Here is a 20165-nt window from a genome sequence, read left to right on the forward strand (position 1 = left end):
AAAAATTTCTCCACGGTCGAGCTTGCATAACTTTGCGCCCTGAAGGCCCGGGGACCATTTTTGCCCCAGGATTAGTTTATACAGCTAAAGCTCGTCGAATCACAACGGCCACCGATATGATAACTAGCTGTATTAGTTTGTTATTATTAATAGACCAGAATGCGACATCTGGAATGACCACCATGTGTCCTTAGCCTAGATCTAGCCTGAAACTCGCTAGTCGCCACTACATTCGCCTAATTCTGACAAAATCCAATTTCACCGGCTGTCTAGTGTATATCCGCTGTCGAAAGGATTCGACTGCACATGGGTGTTAGTCTGTTAGGCCGTGGATATCTGATGTAGCGGCCGGGCAAAACGCAAACACAATTGACAATAGACCCTCATTGGTGGGTACTTATGTCGATCATCCTAATGTGCTCTGTTGGAACTTGGGACTTGGTCGGAGTACGTAGGCCCATGGCCACCTATGATATTTTGGGTAACCAGTCATTGCTGATTCCACATATCGTCTGAAGAACGGGGCTGGCCATGCCCATGTCAATAATAGTGCTGTTTCAAAACCACACCGCCGGTCTGGAAGCTGATTGTGCTGAACATGGCCTTGCCTATCCAGGCCAATCCACCGGTCCACTGCTCACGCGTCTGAACCTTGATGTCCAATAGTAGGTACTCCATACACGGGAATCAGTCCAGGCCTCTAGGGGCAGGCGTCCCGAGGGAAGGGAAAAAAAACAAAAACAAAAACCAACAATGCCAGGGGTGACCCAGCTGTATGGCACCGTCTGAAGTAAGATTAGGGTCGGCGTCGCGGCGGGCGTATACAAACTCTTTTGCTTGTTCTGAGCTTGCTTTAGTTCGCGTTACCCGTGTTTTGATATACGTGCTTGGATAATGACGGCGTGTACGGACCTAATACGGAGTACGGGGATCAGAAATAGCTCGTACCTGATCCTTGGGTCGCTACTGACAGGGGTACGAGAAGAAATCTCACCATCAATACGTCGAGACTTGCCTGAGGTGGTAGTATCTCCTTGCGTGCGCGAGTCAGGATATTTGTTGTTGATTTAAAACACCATTACTCAACTCGCTGTACACCGCTTGCAACTGTTAGCTAAACAGCCACACGACAACTCTCACGGACAGAGTTGATACTCATGGATCGTAGTATCCGATCGGCACGCGGTGAAGGTTCCCAGACTTCCATCATCAGCGAATCTTCGATGGTTGTCGTCACCTGCTCAATGCTGTATGCCGGACGCGAGTCACGTAGGCGAAGCTGGGTCGATAAGGTTGTGCCCGCAGTCGCGAGCCTAGGCCGCAGGGAAGGAAGTGGACTAGCCTGCACGTGCCGCTATACACCAGCTGGTATATCATATATCGTATCAATATTAACTATAACATGCCGCTCATGCACCGTATCTAGCCCGATAAGTGGCTACCTACCTACTACCATACTGGGGTAGACTGGGTTATACCACTGCTAATGCAGAGATGTTCGCTTGTACATGTAAGCATATAGGATACATGCCATCGGATGACAGTTAACGGTCCTTGAGCTCATTTTTGGGTTCAACTGTGTTGGTGCCACATAGCAGCGCTCAGCCCCAGAGGCGGCACGAAGGAGCCTGGCTAGTTTGGCTCTATTCGTGTACGTTTCTACCGGTACGGGCGCGCAAAGATGATAGGTCGACAATGGCTGGGTATATCCTTGCTGTGTTGAGCGCGTTGGGCTAGAGCTGCACCTCGCTACATGCGGTATCCGGCATGTTGTACATCCCTGTTTTGAGTGTCGAGCAGGGTAGTACGATACATGACAGTAGGCTAGAGCTAACACGACGAAGAAAAAGCTGGAAAATTTTCTCAAAGAAAAAGCCCTGTCTCCAGGCTCGCATCCGAGACGCTCAATGTACCTAATAGGCCCACCCATGCACATACACCCCTGGACAGAAGAAAATAAACTACACTATGCAATCAGCTGTGCTATGCCTGTGCCGCCTTCTCCTTTTTCGATTCCTTCGGCTTTGGGTTTGGGTTGCCCTTCCATTCCAGTTTGCGGGGAGTCATGTATTGCTTCAGAAGGTCATCCGTGACTTCCTTTCTCCTGGCTTGGAAATCCTTGACGTATCCCTGAATCAATTCAATAGCCATCTTCTTAAGTTCCCCAGTGAGCAGCTCGCCACTCCTGTAGCCGTCCTCGATTTTCTTGAGTTTCTCATCGTCGTCCTCAAAGTAGGATAGATCTATATATTGGTCAGTGAATCATACAACCTATAACCAAGCCCTTGTGACAGCTACTAACATTGAAATGCGACGTCTATCTCCGGTATCCCTCCGAGTTCCCGATGTTCTTCTAGCGTCTCCCTACCTCCGCTGAATGCGTGCTTGTTGATTTTATTCTGCAAAACATAAGCCATTGCCAACCTGATGAATTGGACATCTTGGACTTGCCTTGACTTGGTTTGGTGTATCTGCCATAAAAATCGCAGAGCTACAGAACATGTGAGAAACTTGCTTTTTGTTTTCTTGGATTTGAGTTCCAGTCCTTACTTTGGGTCACTCGCGCTCATCTTGCCACCTGCACCCTGCAACGCAGTAAGGAATTTCGAATGAATCAAAGCCGGCTTGGGCGAAGGGTTCTTCATGCGATGGGCGTTGTCGCGAACAAGACGAAAGTATGGATCCTGGTCTATGGCCATCGGAATGAGGCACGGAATCTTAGCGAGAGCTTTCGTTCGTTCCTTTGCAGGTTCGTCGGCCCAGATCTCCGGGTAGGAAGTAGCAAATGCAGCCACGCTAGGTTAAAGATGTCAATTATCTTTCTAGGCTGAGGGCTGACAAAAAGGCTTTACATACCATTGGACTGCGGGGAACATGATTCGTCCTATGTTGGTACTGCACGATGTCAGTAAGAGCCACGGTAACCTGGATAAGCTTGTAGATTAAATACGATATATTACTGACCTCTCGTTGAATCCAAATGCACCGCGGACCTGGTTGAATGTAACCAGTTTCGAGAATTCCCAGACGTTCATTAGAAAATGCCCACTGATGTATTCCAGGTCACTGTAAATGAAAGTCTTTTTGAGATCGAAACCACAAGCGATAATGTCCTTGGCATTTTGTAGCGCAAACTTGTGTGTGTCCTCGAAAGTGAGCTTCTCCTTGAAGAGAGCCTTTTCGTCGTCTTCTACAGTCAATACGGGATCACGATATGGCGGATATTAACTTTGCTTACCAGTAAGCATAATGACTATTGATAATAGTTAGCGACGCCCCACAGAACGGTATAGACAGGGAAGGCATAAAAAACGTACCCAGAGGGACATCAAACACGTCCTGAAGCCATTTGGTAAAGGAGAATGGAATTGTGTGTCCCAAGTGCAGCGCGTCACTGGACGGTCCTCTGCCCGTATACAAGAAGAACGGTTCGCCAGCTTCATATCTGTCCAGAATCCTGTCAAAGTCACGGTGCGAAAAGAAGAGTCCACGTCTGAGCCAGCGGTGGGGCTTGTGACCGGTAAGGCGCTCGAATCTCTCGAGCAGGGCATCGTCTATCAGTTTGGTTGCCCATTTCCTATCGTCATTTGAGACCGGTCAGTTCAATCATGCTTTTGCGCAAACAATGAGCGTTGAAGTTTTGGGATCGCACTGTGAAATAGCCGCATAATCGAAGGCCAGGGCATTTCCATTCTCATCGTGTCCTGCCTGAACGTCCCAGGGATCAATTTGCTGTTCTGAACTAGGTTTCTTTTCTCCCTCGCGGATAGGCAACACTGCCTCGCTCCCGGTCGTCGCCATCGCTGGTTCCCTGTCAATTGCGTTTGAAGTAGCACCTCAAGGAAAAATGGACTGCTGGTTACAAGCGCAGCGAAAGACAAAACCGAGTGACCTTCTTGGAGGGGTTTGGTGACCTCTTAGCTTTCCGCGCTTTTCAATGCGGGGTGTTTTTTTGGTAGTGCCATGTGGGGCAACTGAGTGAGTCACTGAGAAATTGGTGTACAACGCGTAAAGGGAAATATTCTTTTTAAGTGTATTTCTTAGAACAAAATATACTTCGATTATAACGTCGCGATTAATATACAGCATTTTCACTTTTCCGGGCATAGCAGTCACAATCGTCTCATCAGTACAGACACACGTAAGAATGCAAGAATGTAAATATAAACTCAAAACATCAAAAATTAAAGAAACATCTTAGTTCCGCCCAGCGCCATTTTTCAATTAGAACATGCCCTTGAGTAATGCTGTAGGTCGACGACCTTTATGCGAAATTGTCGGTACGGTCAACCCAGATATCCTCCAGCTCAGCAAAGTTCTGGAAGTGTAGAGGACGGTGCTGATCATCGTAAAAGCGCAGTGGCGTATCGATTTTGGTGTAGACTGGTCGCTTTTCAACACCGCTGAAAGAGCTACCCATGAAACTATAATTCCACAAGTTGTCTTCGGGCACCAGGAAGTATCCACGAATCTTGTCACTGAGTAACAACTGGCACTTATCTCCCATGCTGGTGGAAAATCCCTGGGGTTGGTCGGAGGTCGTATCTTTGTTTTCGGCACCCCATTTATAGCCTTGCGGAGTCAGCGCCCAAGCAGCAAGTGAAACAGATCCAGGTGTAAACGACACAGTCATAGTGACGGTCTTCTTGTCCCACGAGGAATGGGTATTCATGAGCCGAGAATGTTGAGTGACATCTTGTGCCGTCATGTAGGGTGGCTCGTTGCCAGAGATTGTGTGGATAACACCCAGTGGTTCCAGGTTGGCGAGATATTCGTGTTGCGGCAACTGTTGCGGAAGTTGCACATCTCGGGTGTTTCCAACTTGGGGAATCATTACAATGGTGCGAATTTCCTTCACTTGATCATTGTCAGGCGGCGATCTGCCATACAGATAACCCGCAACCTGCACACGAAGATCTGCAATCATGATGAATCGCTTCAGGATGTTCTTGGGCATAATGTAAGTATGCAAGCCGTCTTCACGAATGTCATCAGAAGATATGTAAATGTTATTGGCCCGAGTGCGAAGGTTAGAAGTGGCAATAGCGCGAGTACGCCATTCGGTTTTTGAAGCAAATGACTGTTGTTCATACTGAGAAGTCGTTGTCACAATGATCTCTTCGCCGCGGACATTTTGGGTCTTTGTAGTGACCGCTGTGAGTTGCTTCTGGTCTTCTTGTTGCTTCTCGATCTCGGCTGCTTGTTGACGTTGCAGAGAAGGTGCACTGATTTCCATACCCAGGATGATGTCTCGAACCTCACTGCTGGTTAAGCTTTGAACGTTGACATTGTTCTTCTTCCCGTAATCGTTCAGAATCAAATCACGCAATTGAACTTCGACCTTGATCCAGTCGTCATCAGAAAGTGTGGGCCAGATGTGATGCTCTTGGGTGATGACCGTCTTGTCTGGACGCAGCACAATCTTGGTCTTATCAGCGTTGACATGAAGAGCACGAAGAATCAGAATCAATCTGGAGAAAGCCGTGTATGGTGAAATTGACTTCAACCATTCATCGTACAAATTGAAGAGCACCATCTGAGGTTCAGTTGCCCGCAAAATCATGTCCGCGAGTTTTTCAACTTTCATAGCTGCCTGGAAGGGGAGTTGAAGCTCGGAAGCACGGATGGATATGTTAGGGAAATCAAGTAGATGAACTTCCAAAGGATCAAGTAGACCTTTACGAGTCACAATGAGCTGTTTGGGTTGTTCTTCGACCGGTAAAGACCGAATGAGTGCTGCTACTTCCTCTGCAGTTTTCCACTTCGCCAATTGACCAAGACGTTTCTGACCTGCCCAGACGCTGGTGTGGATGATCTTCAGGAATAGTTGACCCGTGCGAGGGTTGAAGATGAAAATGGCTCCGTTGATTGGCTTCGTCGTCAAGTTACCTTCAAAAGTCTTGTGAATCGTCACACGATACACGTTTGTATCGTCGATAAACAGTTGGATTTGAGGACTAAAGAGTTCCGAGTAATTTTGCGAGTTGAGGAACTCTTGGTTGCTTTCCGACGCGTAAAGCTGTAGACCTTTTCGGATACGTTCACGCAGCACATACAAAGCCGGGTTCGCCTTCATAATCTTCGCCATTGCCTGCTGAACGAGTGCCTTTAAGCCAGGGAAGTATTGGCCGTAGGCCGAGTAAAGGTTATAAGCAAGATCAACGCCTATCATTAAACCAGTCGCAGAAGGGTAGATGCTCATGCTATCCGTTGTGTAGTCGAGATACTTAGCACGAACATATCGTTCAATATCATGGGAATCGTAGTCACCATATCTCAACTGAACATCTACCCAGAACTTGTTTGTCGTTGTGGGCTCAATGACATCCTTTGTATCGAACAGCAGTGAGGGTCGAGTAACATTCCACTTGTTAGTTGCAAATAATAAAATATCTGCGCATGAACTATTCATCTTGTATGACTTTCGAGGATGAATCGTCTCTTTTTGGACAGCCTCGATACCCAAAGCTTCCAATTCTTGGTCAAATACTTGACAAAGATCCATGACTACTGACTCGTGTATCTTTTGCCAAAGATGTGCTCGGAATATTTGAATCAAGGAGATCTTCAAGGTCGGAATCTTTCCGTGTAAAAAGATACCAGTCAAATCCAGCTGAACCTGGAAACCGACATAGACGTTGGCACGATTAATGGTGGGGGACCACCACAGGGTAAAGCGACGGTTAGGAATTTGGTTCAAACCCGAACGCTGAGCATTCGTGAGCTTCTTGAACTTCATACTTTCTGTAAATCAATAAGTCAGCATAATGTACGGAGAAAATCGTGGTTACGTGGTTGGGGTAGTTGTCGCGGACGGGTGATCACGTGGTAATGCGAAGTATACACCATCCGCAATCACGTGATACTATACAGAAAAAAACACAAATTTGAACTCGGAGGGCGACAGAGAACCACATATCGCAAAGAAATGAAAGAAAAACAGTCCCTCACCTTCAAAACCACTCGCTCTCTCCCAAAACAAACCCTCCCAGGATGGAAAAGCCGTTGCCTTGAACAAGGTGTGCTCGAGAATGGTTTCCACACCACCAAGAGCCTGAATCACATCGGTACGATAAGCGTTGAGGTTCCACAATTTGCCGTCGTGTCTCTGGCTAGTCCACCAGAAAGGATTGCTCTTCATCAGCTGGTATATTTTGAATTCCGTTCTTGCGCGGAAACCCTTGTCGAAACTAAGAGTGCTGCGGTCTTTCTGGAAAAGAGTGTTGATACGAGGAAGACCGCGGTCCCAGCTGTCTTCCAAATCTTCCAACGTCAAGCGTCTGTTCTGCTGGTTGGCCTCTTGTCGTTTCTGAGAATACTCCATCCAGACACGTTGGGAATCAATGAACTCGGCTTCCCAAGGAATGATGTACCGGAAAATGTTGGGAATCAATGTCTCCTCATCGTGTGACATTCCTGCACGGTAATGAGTTACACCAGTGTCTGTCTGTTTCGACCAACGTTTGTCGCTGGCAGGAATAAGGATGTGTGAACCAGAAATCATTCCCAGTCCTCCCAATTCCTTTGGTGTATAGAAGACAGCAGGAGGGAATCTCGACGGCATCTTGGAATTGAGACCGATCTTGACACGAGTCTGGATCTTAGTTTCACACTTCACAATTGTATCCAAGAGATTGACCGTAGATACGGCGGCTTCACGGTAGTAGGTGAAGAGAGCGATCAATGCAGTGTTCCACTTGTTCGCAATCTTGGTAAAGGTAGTGGAACCCGAGGACATTAGAATTTGTCGAATACGATTATTGAACTTTTGGATGTCCTCTTCTGTGACCTGGAGGAAAGCGTATGCAGTCCTCTCTTTCGTTGTGTTGTCCACGAGAGACCAGACGCTGTCCTTGATGGGAAATTCATCGTTCTGGTTGCGAATCTTGGGAAGAATGCGAACCTCAAACCCGCACATTGAGAAGAGCAGGTTTGGATTGTCCTTGCTATAAACACTGGAGAAGGTGTCATCCCACTCAATGGTGGTAATTGATCGCGGCAACCGGTTTTTCAAATCCCAGAAAACGGCCCGACCAAGATTGACGTCGTGACGCATCAAGCGCATCCTCGAGTCACGAGGCCAGCATTTCTTATTTTTATAACCGATAACGTTCTCAAAGTTGGGATCTGGCTGCTCTGTCAAGAACCGCTGGATAAGATCACGTGATTCGTCCGCGTTGAATCGGAAGAATACCCAGATTTTATCGATATAGCGGGTGTACAAACGAATAGGGTGTCGAGTCTCGGTCGCACGATCTTTGAACTGCAAAAAGTCATTCGGGTTCTGAGGAGGGCCCGCTAGTTCACTGGCACGCTGAAGGCCTAAAAGAAGAAGGTCGATCACCAAGCCATAGTACTGAAACACAAAGCCCGAAAACTGCAGGCCACGGATCAAGCCATAGCTGTTTGTGTGGTTCATATCTTTATAGTTCAACTGCACGTTGTTCTTGGACGTAATATAATCAGCCAAGTTGTGATCCATGATCAGGCGGAGGAGGCGGTTGAGCAATGTTAGATCCATCTTTTCGTAGACTTTAGATAGATTAGTCTCGATCATGACATTGGTTTCCCCGTCGGCAGTCTCCCACACATTGGAAAGATTGTTGATCCCCTGAGCCCACTTGTAGGTCAACAAAGGTGGAACTTCCGAATCGGATGGTTTGATCCAGGACGGGAAAAGATGGCGTTGGTCTGCTTGATACCACAGGTATTGGTCCAAGTAGGCATCGGTAATCTTTTCAATTGGTTCAACGTCATACACAGGATTAATGTCACTATAATTGTCGTTCATATCAATTCCCACCTCTTTGAACGCTCGCTGGGTTAGCAAGAAGCGCTTGATCCTTGCAAGTGTGGTACCAGGGGAGTCGTATGCCTGCTCAATGAGAGCAAGTTCTTCACGCTGGCTTTGGTTCAGACGACCCTTGACCGAGTAGGATTCACGTAAACGTTCCAGGGCTAGGATTAAAATCTTTGTGTCGTGTTTGTAGGAAACACTGGGGAATGGAATCGGAGAGAACTTGCGTGATTCCAACCAGTGAACAGTTGTAGTGTATATAGCCACAGCTTCCTCAGACGAGACGTAAGGGCCATCCTTCATGTAATTGTGTTGTCGTTCCTGCTCTGATTTGAGCCAAAGTCTGGTCAGACGGCCCAAATTTTTCTTCGCCACTGTCTTATCCACCGTAGCACCCCGTCGAATACGTTCACGGTTGTAATGAGCGACAGAAATCCACCAGTCGGCTTTGGCTTTCACATATCGTAAAATGATGTTTTCAATCGGAGCTGGAAGACCTGGGACCTTCCAAGGGATATTACTTTTCCAGCATCTCCACGCTTCCGACAAATGTTGCAAGACAGTGTTGACCTTGTTCTGTTTGATGCCCTCGGGCATCATATCCATCAAATCAGCCATTACTGATGCACGCAATTCCAAGTCGAAATGGGACTCGACTCGCTGTTTGGTCACGGTCTTAGCGACACCCTTGGTATGGCGACCCTCGAACTGACGAGAAAGCAAGTTTCCAAGCCACCTTTCCAACAAAGGAATGATACCACGCATGAAAAAAAGCCATACCCGCCATGCAGGAGCCCAGAAACCACAGCCAGGACCTTTTCCAACAGGTCCGGAATTGAAGCGGTAGTAAACCAGATGCTTCAGGTCTTTGCAAGAACGAATCTGGTGCATGAGTTTGTACTTGTACCGGTACATACCAGTCAACTGACCGACATGGTTGAAAGCATAAAGGATACCATCGGCCAGCTGGAAAGCGTCAATATTGCCAAGACGATACTGGACTTGAGCATCAACAATAAGCTTCGTCAAACGTAAAATTTCTCTCATGAGATGGAAAGCATTTCCAAAACGAGACTTCTTGCGTTCTTTCGTCGTCAAAGTTTTGACGGGTTTGAGGTTAAAGTTGTAGTCGAGATGCAGATAAGTAAGATTCTTGCGGTGAATGAGCAGATTCAGCATGTTGAAGCCTTGTCGGCAGACTTGAAGGCCAGCTTCGACCCAGTCAATTGTTGTTGTCTGGAAAAACTTGGTGCCTTTCAGTGTTGTCAGAAGATTCTGTTTATTATGAGCCTTGGGCTTCTTCTTGTGAAGCTCGTTCAAGACATATGACTTGAGAAGCTTTTGATACGACACTCGAACTTTAACGGGCTGGCCTTGCGGGCAATGTTCCAGATACCATTGTTTCACTAGTGGCACATCTTGTGCCCGGACCATCCTACCTGAACGGCGATCGAATGGATATGGAGCCCATAGCAGCGAAATTGCAGACGCTGTATCGCTGTTGTAAAGTTCCTCGTCGGCAAGAAGAGGCTCCAGGTCGCCAGGGAGTTCGAAGTCATCCTCGTCATTACCAGATCCAAAAATCTCATCTTCGTGACTGACAGTGATGTTCTTGGGAGCAACAGATCGCGAGGAAATGGGGTTGATGACAGGGTCGAAATAGAAGGCCGGCAGGTTTGGGTCATCAGACCGAACAAACACAACCTGGGGGTGCGAGTACCATGCCAGTTTCACACTTCTGGGTAGAGAATTGTAAAGGTAGGGGAATGTGACGCGATATTCGGTACGGATGGGTGATCGGAAAATAATTCGATCAATCGCGTTGAATTCGCCAAAATCCTCGTCATTTGGATCAATGTCTTTATAGAGAGGCTCGAAACGAGGACCCCCGGGCATGGCTACATTCAGAGCCTTGGCTGTGATAAAACTAGTGAGATCGAACATATGGAAATAGTTCTGATCCACAACATCACTTAGCAGTTGGTGGCTAAGTCGATAGAGAGTCGCCATTTGAGGAAGTGACAGGTTCCATTTTTTATAGCTTGATCCATTGACATGCGGAGTGTCGAGTAGAGGTCTGTGGTCGTAGAACCACTCGTAAACAGGACCATCTTCTGTCTCATCAAGTTCCATCTGGATGGGTTCCAAAGGCTCGACATCCTCAATATTTTCGGACCAGGACAGCGGAGGTTCTTCGTCGTCGAAAGGAGGGAAACGCATTCGCTTGAAGTGGCGACGATCGGCTTTCTCTCGTCGCATGCAAACCCACATTGTAGCCCATTGAGCATGGAAGATGGGTTCAATGACTCGAGGAGACTCGTCGACAAGGGTGAGGCAACCGTTGACATGATACAGTACCTTGACCTCGCGTGCCGATTCCCAGGGCATGGGCATGTTCTCTAGAAGTTTCAGGACTGCATGAGGCATGAATTTCAACGCACCCAGGTAGCTGCGTTTGTCACTGCTGAATTTCTTTTGAGATACGTCGCCGATATCCTTCACGATCTTTCGCAAATGCTCAGGGGGCATGTCTGTCTTCTGACTCTCGACAAACCCACCTTTGCGCTTTTCCCCAAATCTGTTGCGCTGGGTCCTTAACCATTCAGTCTTCTTTTGAGCAAATTTAGCGACCTTGGGATCTGCTGGAGGTTGATACCCTGGCGGCGGAGGCGCCAAAGGCATGGAATGAGGAGCTGCCGACCCCCATCCAGGCGGCGGCGGGGGAGGTAGCGACGCCATGATAGGTATTTTTTTTCGATGGACGGTTGATATTTAACGGTGTACGATGCTAAAAGCTGGACCGTTGCATCGAGACGACGAGGCGCCGCGTGATAAAGGTGAAAGGAGAGTTATCGCATAAAAACCCGGGAATGGCACGAGTCAGCTGCAACGCAGGGAGAGAAAATGGTTGCGATAGAGCCGTCCTCTCACGACGGGTGAATGCGATGGCGAACAGCAGCAAGGATGCTACCTTTTCACTTTTCACGTCTTCGCGACTTTGGCGTTTGCACTAGGCCCAAATCTGCAGGCGGTGGCGGCCGAAAGTTCACATCGAGACCAATCCTATTACAGTTAGCGTGCTCGCCAAACAGCCCTAGTGCGGGTGCGAAAAAGCCCACACAACCATCCTCTTGCTCGGAATTTTCGACGAGTACGCCAACACGACAACGCCGCTGATTGCCCGAACGTCGACAATTGTATTCCAGGACGGTCACAATGGCGAACGCAAGATTGCAATACGTGAGTTTACTGTCATCCAGAAGTTGATTTAGTTGTGTCCGATTGATGCTAATTTTTGATTTCCATCTACAGCGCAGACGGAACCCGTAAGAACGAGCCTTTGCACTTTTTTTCGTTCAAAACGACGACAGACGCCGATGTGCTAACGCGATGAATTCGATAATATAGGTACAACACGAGGTCCAACCGTGTCCGTATCATCAAGACCCCTGGTGGCAACCTTCGATACTTGCACATCAAGAAGAAGGGTACCGCTCCCAAGTGCGGTGACTGCGGCATCAAGCTCCCTGGTGTGAGTGCTATCTCCCAGCTTTATCCTCTCCATTTCCTACAGCTAGAGGCTTGGAACCGGTCAAATTTTCCACCATGTCTAAAGATTATGGATCCCACACATTTGCGACGGAATACTATGAAAGAAATTCTCTGACGGTGGTCGAATGCAGGTCCCCGCCCTTCGCCCCCGTGAATACGCCCAGATTTCTCGCCCTAACAAGAACGTCACTCGTGCCTACGGTGGTTCTCGCTGCGGTAACTGCGTGAAGGACCGCATCGTCCGCGCTTTCCTGATCGAGGAACAGAAGATTGTCAAGAAGGTCCTCAAGGAGTCGCAAGAGAAGGAGAAGGCTGCCTCTCGCAAGCGCTAAACTGTCAAAATGGAATGAAATTATGTTTGCACTATTGGTTTGGCTGCAGAAGGGTGTGGGGAGCAATAATCACGAAAGACTGGAAGTTTTAGAGGAGTACTGCTGGTACCTGACTTAAGAAAAAAAGGAAAGGTCACTATCAGACATTTATAACCTCTCGTCTTGCAACGGATTTCGTGGTCATAAGTGTCATTCTGCATTTTTTACATGGTATGACCTCGGGCGAATCTGGGCGAGCTTCTTATGGGTCTCCGTCTTTTTTCTTTTATCGGACGGTTTGTCCACAATTGTCACCGATATGAAAAGTACAATATCTGTTGATAAATTTCTATTCCTCTTCTTGATCGTAGTTCATTTGTAGTGACTCTTTAACAAGGTCTATCACTGGTTCTTCACGGCGTTTGGAAGACTCATTTCCAAATGGCTAGCTGACCAAAACGCATCAGGCTTGCTTTAGAAGCCTGTCAGTTGAAAAATTGATGGAAAAATACATGTAGCTTGCTTTCATGACTATGTTAAGAGGGGACTGCAAGATACCCCAATATACCAGTAGTTTGCAGATTATTTTATCCAGCCCTTCCCTGGAATCGCCAATTGATATGTAGATTAGTGAAGTGACTAGTAGACATGAATTCTAAAATAAATTTGACATTGACCTTACAACTGGTGCCGAGACTAACACATTGACATCACTCAAGTGCTCAAGTGCTATATAATTGTTATATAAATTTTCGTGCTACCCGGCATACACGTACCTATGTAGGCCAGTTCAATCAATTGATGTTGTCTAGACCCTTCTAGAATTGAATTATTCTAAATGTTCACTTTAAGTTTTCAAGTCTACGACACTATTGATTTGTTTACGTCAAATTATCATGGAATAAATAACAACCTTTTATAGACTTGAATGCGACGGACTACCCGGGGATGTATCCCTACAACTTACAACACCGCACTTCTCATGAATGAAGATAGGTGAATACATAGATATACTGTGTATATACGTTGGGCAGATAAAAATACATGGAATGGGTAATTTTATATACAATGCCTATGCGGAATCCATAAATGCACCTCTACATAAAAAACATGTCACGTCAACACCAATAGAGTCGCTCAATAACCGAAAGCCTTCATAACACTATCCACCAACCCGGGGAACCTAGCCTCACTCAAGTGCTGAGGACACACTGATGATACAGGGTCCCTGTGTCAAGTATTTCGCTAGAGAGAACTGTAAATAGTAGCTTTGAAAAATATCATGCGAACAGGCAAGCAAGGTTTAAAAAGTAGCTAAAATGCTCGAAAAATGGAAACAAACGACTTTGAAACGGTATCGGCGACGCCTTCAAACGCAACATAGTAAACTCGGTTGTTGTGGACTTTTTTGAAAATCATTTTTATAGATTCCAGGGAAAAACACAAAACTGCCTGGTAATTGCCTTGCGGGGGCTTTGTAGATGGGTTTGCTGGTGCCGCTCCTTTCTTTGCGTTGATGTAGAGGTGAAAAGTTCTCGGCCTTGGGGGATTTTCTTGAACCATAGCGACGCTGACGTGTTGTGGGGAGTATACCCTTGCGAAGGGCCTCCTCTGCGAGTGTCCAGAAGCTGGTTTTTGACTTGTCTGGGGATAGCTCGGCATACGAGACAAACCCCTTGAGATGAATTTAGTTGAATTAGGGGGGAAAAGATTAAAAGTTTACATACCACATTCATGGAAAGGTTGTAGCGGATAGTGTTCTTCCAGCCTGTAGAATTTGGGCCACTGGCCTTGTTCGTATTCTCTTCGAACCAGCAATAAATTTCTTGCAGTGTTAACTTGTGTCTGTCCGTAGAACGAAGAGCTCTGTAGAGGAGATAAGAATAAGACATCTAGCCGCTCTCAACCTGAGCCACGGGAATTTCTTCATTTCGTGCTGTATGTGGCATTATGGTTTCCAGGGATGTAGTGTTGTCGATCCCCGATGAAGGGTTATCACAAGAAGGACGAGGCATGTGCTCTGTGCTTTGCACGTATTCCATCAACGTGCCGTATGGGTAATGGCCTTGCTGAAACTCTGACGATAGGTGGGGATAGCCCATATCTGGTAGAATAGATGGAACTCTTCCGTATTCGTTGGACGGTGATGATTGCTGAAGAGGAAGGTGTGTCTCTGGAAACACATTCCCAACCAGGAGACTGCTTAGAGGGGGCTGTTCCCACATGGGGTTATAGCAGTTCCCATACAGGTCGCTCTCGGAGGCTCCCATCCGTAAACTGAGAGGCTCATGCAAACGAAAAGACGTAAATGGCGCGTCTTGCAAAGAAACTTCGGGGTGATTCGAAAAGGGTTCTGGTGGGAAGAGCGAGTCTGCAGTTTGATGGGTGTTGGTTTTGAGCATCGAACTACCTAGAGGCACTTCATCTGGTTGGGAAATCGTGGTTTGTGAAGGCAGTTCGTTGTATAGCCACCGAATATCACTCTGGTTTAAGTAGTACGAGCCGTGTTCTTCCATCTTCTGGATCTTAGTCCCTTGAGAGACTGTATTGATCGTGGTGTTGGTTTGGTAGGACAACAGCTTTGATCATGCAAGAAGCGATCCACAGGAAGATAGCATAGAATGTGTGGAAAGAAGGCTACAAGCCCTCCAAGTAATGAGAATAGGATATCCATGTAACAGCAGGCTAAGGTCGATGGGGACCTGCTCGTATTGGATGCAGCCATGATTTTAAGCCGCACACCGCCGGCTGGATTTCTTCTAGCCAAAAGAGTAAACAAAGAACAGCCACATCAAAGGATTATGGACATCAAAATTAAAGCACAGAGGGGTAAGTTTGAGTGGCAAGCTTGCTGCCAAACGGGGATATTGGGCTAGCGTTGTAGCACTGCAGCAATGCAGCACCGGATTCTTCACACGCAGTAAAAGCCCTTCCAGAACCACGTATTCATAAAAAGCAAATATGATCAACTCCAGCAAATAGAATAAAGCCCTGATTGCATATTTCGGACTTGGCGATGCCGCTACCCGATTGGTTGAGACCTTGGATTTGCTGTTGGCGTTGGGTGCAATTGGACATGTTGGGCTAGTGTTGTGGTTGACTACTGTGATGAGCATTACTATTGTAGATCATTTCAATACCTTGGACTCTGCCGGCGTTCGGTAGTAGTATGAAAAGCCAGTAAGACGGTTTAACTTCTTGCTGCGTTTTACTAGTCTGTCTCGTTAAATAGATAAGTTGGTAACTGTTTAAAATCTTCTTTTCAATCGTGTCATATTATGTATGTTTATCTAGTTGGGTGAAGTCATCGGCTATATGATGGCTAAAAGTAGCGTTCTACTTGCGATAGTAGATCTGGAAGCAAGGTTAGTACAAAGCACACGCATGCTGATGTGCTGGATTTAGGAAAACGAACCTTCTTGAACTGGAAATGAAGCTGTAGGATTCCCTAGATAAGATGTCGTGTTAGCACCAAGTATAAAACTGCCGCATGAAGCGAGGTAGTCTTACCTTGTCAAAACTACTCTTGAACCCTCTGTCTCTCTTCGCACTATAATCCCATTCCCGATCCACGATACGAAAGGCAATGTCTTCGTACGGTGGCCCAGCAATGAAACGGATGAGGCAAGTGTCCTCTTCTCCAGCTTTAACAAAAGATTCACCGCGCTTTCGTCCGTTTTCCCGTTCGATGCGATACGTCGGGGCCTTTGCCTTGTCAATGAGGTCGGGGTAGAATATGTTGAATTTGTAGCCCTGGACGACTTTTGGCGGAGGATTGTCATGATCGTAGTGTGTTTGGTTGTACTTGTTCCATTCGTAACCCATCTGCACCCGGTTAAAATACCGCGGTTTTCGAGGACGGTATTTATTAGCCCATTGAATATGTGAAGTGCTATTGACAGCTTCCTCCCCAGTAAATATTTCTTCGTTTTCGCTCACACCTTTAGCGACCTCGCGTTCGTACAAAGCTTTCGTGGCTTGTGAAAAGTCTTCGTTCGGCACCGCTGAAAAGCGGCCTGGGACATCGGCAGCAGTAGAGCTGGAAGTGACTGCCTGAGAGGGAATCGGGAGAGCGGTCTTATCTGTGTTCTTTTGCCGCAGAGGCACGTAGCCCATTTTGAGAACCTTGTGACGATCTTGAGCCTACTCTGCGTTAGTCATCAAATTGGATCGGACTCTTAGGGGGCTTTATCATACCACATGGCTTAGAAACGTTGACTCGTCCATTATCTCAAGTGTCTTGTCCTCCGGGCGAAGATGCAGCAAAGGCTCTGGATCAAGGTCTTTTTTGGCCGTCGATTCCACCAATTCATTAACAAGAGGTGCAATCGGCGCAAGTTTGACCCGCACAGACTCTGCTTCTTCCCGTTGTTGTTTGCGTAGGGCTTGTACACGGCCCTCGATTATCGCCTGAAACACCTTCTTGAGCTTGGCCTTAGCTTTCCAAACGGTCAAACTGCGCAAGAGTTCTTCCCAATAATCGGTATCGATTGGCTCGTTCGAATCCAGCTTTCTTTTAACCTGAGACTCAAGAGCCTCCAGCTGCTCATATGTCTTTGGACTGAGAATCTTGTTGATATCCGCGGAAACAGAACTGAGAACTCGGCCTTCAGGAGCCGACACCTTCTGACGGTCTCGGCAAACAATCCTCATGGTCTAAAAAGAAAATGTTGTCAGCATGTCAGTTCGACATTGAAATTTAGTACACGGCTTACCCTCCAGAAGTCCCGATTCTTTTCCGTCGTCTCAAGACGTAAAAAAGTATCGATGTCCCTCTCCAGCTCTGCAAGTTCTGTCGGCGAAAGACCTTCAAACACTCCCTCGGGATCGATGAGATCGAGATCAGAATCAGAAATTTCATCGTCCAGCGGATTCCTCGTAGGATCAATCACGCGCAGAGTGACAGCCAGCCAGTCGATGGGCTTTGCACGTCCTTCCTTGACGCGAATTTCCGCCTTCTTCTTCGCCTGCTTGAGGACGAAGGTGTCTTCTTGCGCTACCCATTGTCGCTGTTGCTCTTCCTCTTGCAGGTCATTCAGCCGGTTATTATCCCTCCTGCTTCTCTGCGTAGACCGATTATTCGCGCCCCCAGGCTGTTGCCGTTCATCTCTGCGAGGAATTTTGTCGGATCGTTTCCAGGGTGGCGGAGATCTAGATCTGCTCCGTTTTGAACCTGCTCGGCCGGAGTCGTATGCAGACATTGCGGCGACTCTGCAGATACCTGGTATACGTGTAATATAACAAAAGAGGGCAAGGTTGACCGATCGAAGCGATGGCGTCGCGAAGCTAACTGAAGAGAAAGAGAGGCGCTAGATATGGATATTCGACCATGATTGGTCATATAACCGCGGAGCCGCCGGTGCCACTGAAAATGGAAGCTGTGGCGGCTAAAAGTGGGATAACCGCGCTTGCCTCATTTGCTTCTCGCCAGCCTAGGCAGCACTCCTGTCTCTTGGTACTTCAGCCGTAGATTATTTTTTTGGTGTTGAATGAAGTGTCTATTTGATTTGCAATTTTATTGTCCTTTGAACGCAGGAAGACACCCCGGAAATGCCGGACCGATGGCATAAACTCCCCGGATCTCACGGGGGGTCATTACCGCTACTGCTGTACAGATTCATTACCACCTCGCAAGACTATCAGCTCTATCTCACAGATCTAACTCACATATGGTATGAGAGACTGGGACACGGTCAAATATTGCAAAAAGCCGAGGAAAAAGAAACCAGCATCGACCCTAGTGAAGATGCCAATCAGTTTGCCGTCTTCTTGCAGAAGATTCGGGATGCCCTAGAGGGGGTGGGATCTAGCGGTGTAGATGTGGCGTCTGGCAAGTCAGACCGTTTGGAAATTACAACCACCACGGAGCTCCCAGGCGGGCTGAATTCTTTACAGTGGACTTTTGCGCTTTCCAAGGAGCCTCCATCAGAGGTTACTCAACATCTCCTGCTGCCTTTGCTCAGAAGCGAACAGGGGCATAGACGGCGAGAAAGGGAATTACTGGATTATTTGGCAGAAAAGGACAAAGTGTTGTCCAAGATTTTCGACAAGATCGATGCCTCCCAGTTGACAGACATTTTCCCCAGCATCGCCAGTTCCCGTAATGCTAAGCTCAAAACATCCGGCTTGCTCAAGTACATCAAAGGGGCGTCCAGGTTTGACGAGTCGGAATGGCAGAAAACTTTCGCGGCCGAAGAGTCCGATACCGTGGCTGCAGAAGATATCGCCGATCTAGCATCTGGGATTTTAAAAGCATCTGCGTCCAAAGACACCCACCCAAGGGCCGAAGCGTGGTGGCACACCCTTGATGAGAATGAACAAGATATTCGAAGACCATCAACAAAAAGAAAACCACCGGTCCAGACAAATCCGGTAGTTTCTGAAAGCGTAAAGGCAAAAGGGGAAGCTCTTGGTATGGATGGCAGTACCGATGATGAAGGTAAATTCCAGGTAAGTTGGCATGCAGAAGATATTTCAACAAAACTCCTTAGTAATAAAATATCTCAGCGCCAGAAAACCCCTCCTCATCTAAAGCACGATAAAGGGGAAATTAGTGAGAAAATAGCTGCAGATGACTATGGCACCACCGAGTCAGACGAAGAAGCCGAACCTGCTTCTAAATCTAAGAGTACTCAGCCGCACACTCGACCGGAGCAGCAAAAACCTAAAGGCCTTGGTAAAATTGGAGGTTCCAGAGCTATTCCCAAAGCATCACAAAGGCCACCTTCATCGACAGCGTCGACAGCGTCTTCGGATGCCTTGCAACCCACGCATGCTGAACAAGCAACCGAGAGCGATTCCCCATCCCCTCAGAGACGAAGCGTCATCCCTCCTCCATCTTCTACACAGCATGAGAAGCCTGTGGCGGCGCCGAAGCGCAAAGGTGGACTAGGAAAAATTGGCGGCAAAAAGCCGGAGCCGGAGCCCGTGAAAGAAGAGCCCAGCCAGCCGGCGAGTCCGCCTCTTGAGAAACCTACGTCTACACAGCCAACTAAGAAGCTGGGTACTATTGGAAGCAAAAAGGCCGCGCCAACCATTGACCTCCCATCGCGTGATACAGGCACAGTACGGGGAGGAGGCATGACTGCATCAGAAGACGATAGCGATGATTTGGATTCTGGGCCTACTAAACTCGCTCAACCAGGGCCACCGACCAGCAACGAATCTCCTCCACCTGTTCTGAAAAGGCCATCAAGTGAACCGGAGGAAGAGCTTTCTGCACAGCAAAAAGCAGACAAGAAGCGTGAGGATTTGAAACGACAGATGAATGCGATGAGCAAAGCCCCTCAAAAGAAGAAGAGGAGGTTTTGATTAGCGCTCCTTTCCATTTTTCTTGATATGACTGTGACGAAGCGTCTTTTTTTTGTAATGCTAGCGGACATTTGATCAGGATTTATTATTCCTTTTTAACTCTTGAGATATACTAGTTTTTGGATATAGGTATATGTGTGCCTTACACCCCGAATAGATGAATTTTTTTTAAATGCCATGTTATTGACATCTAC

General features: G+C 47.3%; 6 protein-coding genes across 6 annotated transcripts; 2 read left to right on the plus strand and 4 right to left on the minus strand.

Moving 5' to 3' along the window:
- Positions 1–1983: 1983 nt before the first annotated feature.
- On the minus strand, positions 1984–3801 carry TRUGW13939_00618 (uncharacterized protein; the record flags this gene model as incomplete). The annotated part of the gene is made up of 9 exons (XM_035483825.1): positions 1984–2243; positions 2303–2399; positions 2425–2491; positions 2551–2796; positions 2857–2895; positions 2965–3187; positions 3239–3253; positions 3318–3577; positions 3653–3801. 9 exons carry the CDS (start codon positions 3799–3801, stop codon positions 1984–1986), a joined length of 1356 nt encoding a protein of 451 aa, XP_035339718.1.
- Positions 3802–4264: 463 nt separating this feature from the next.
- TRUGW13939_00619 (uncharacterized protein) lies at positions 4265–11536 on the minus strand (the record flags this gene model as incomplete). Its single annotated transcript, XM_035483826.1, has 2 exons — positions 4265–6744; positions 6952–11536. The coding sequence occupies 2 exons, from the start codon at positions 11534–11536 to the stop codon at positions 4265–4267; spliced, it is 7065 nt and encodes a 2354-aa protein (XP_035339719.1).
- A 477-nt stretch (positions 11537–12013) lies between these two features.
- Positions 12014–12681, plus strand: TRUGW13939_00620 (uncharacterized protein; the record flags this gene model as incomplete). Its single annotated transcript, XM_035483827.1, has 4 exons — positions 12014–12037; positions 12110–12123; positions 12206–12329; positions 12481–12681. 4 exons carry the CDS (start codon positions 12014–12016, stop codon positions 12679–12681), a joined length of 363 nt encoding a protein of 120 aa, XP_035339720.1.
- Positions 12682–14029: 1348 nt separating this feature from the next.
- On the minus strand, positions 14030–15176 carry TRUGW13939_00621 (uncharacterized protein; the record flags this gene model as incomplete). The annotated part of the gene is made up of 3 exons (XM_035483828.1): positions 14030–14335; positions 14388–14498; positions 14568–15176. The coding sequence occupies 3 exons, from the start codon at positions 15174–15176 to the stop codon at positions 14030–14032; spliced, it is 1026 nt and encodes a 341-aa protein (XP_035339721.1).
- An 820-nt stretch (positions 15177–15996) lies between these two features.
- Positions 15997–17861, minus strand: TRUGW13939_00622 (uncharacterized protein; the record flags this gene model as incomplete). Its single annotated transcript, XM_035483829.1, has 5 exons — positions 15997–16014; positions 16076–16108; positions 16171–16803; positions 16858–17316; positions 17376–17861. The coding sequence occupies 5 exons, from the start codon at positions 17859–17861 to the stop codon at positions 15997–15999; spliced, it is 1629 nt and encodes a 542-aa protein (XP_035339722.1).
- A 349-nt stretch (positions 17862–18210) lies between these two features.
- Positions 18211–19971, plus strand: TRUGW13939_00623 (uncharacterized protein; the record flags this gene model as incomplete). Its single annotated transcript, XM_035483830.1, has 2 exons — positions 18211–19110; positions 19168–19971. 2 exons carry the CDS (start codon positions 18211–18213, stop codon positions 19969–19971), a joined length of 1704 nt encoding a protein of 567 aa, XP_035339723.1.
- Positions 19972–20165: the final 194 nt, after the last annotated feature.

The sequence above is a fragment of the Talaromyces rugulosus genome, chromosome I, assembly GCF_013368755.1.
Source record: "Talaromyces rugulosus chromosome I, complete sequence".
NCBI classification, from domain to species: Eukaryota; Fungi; Ascomycota; class Eurotiomycetes; order Eurotiales; family Trichocomaceae; genus Talaromyces; species Talaromyces rugulosus.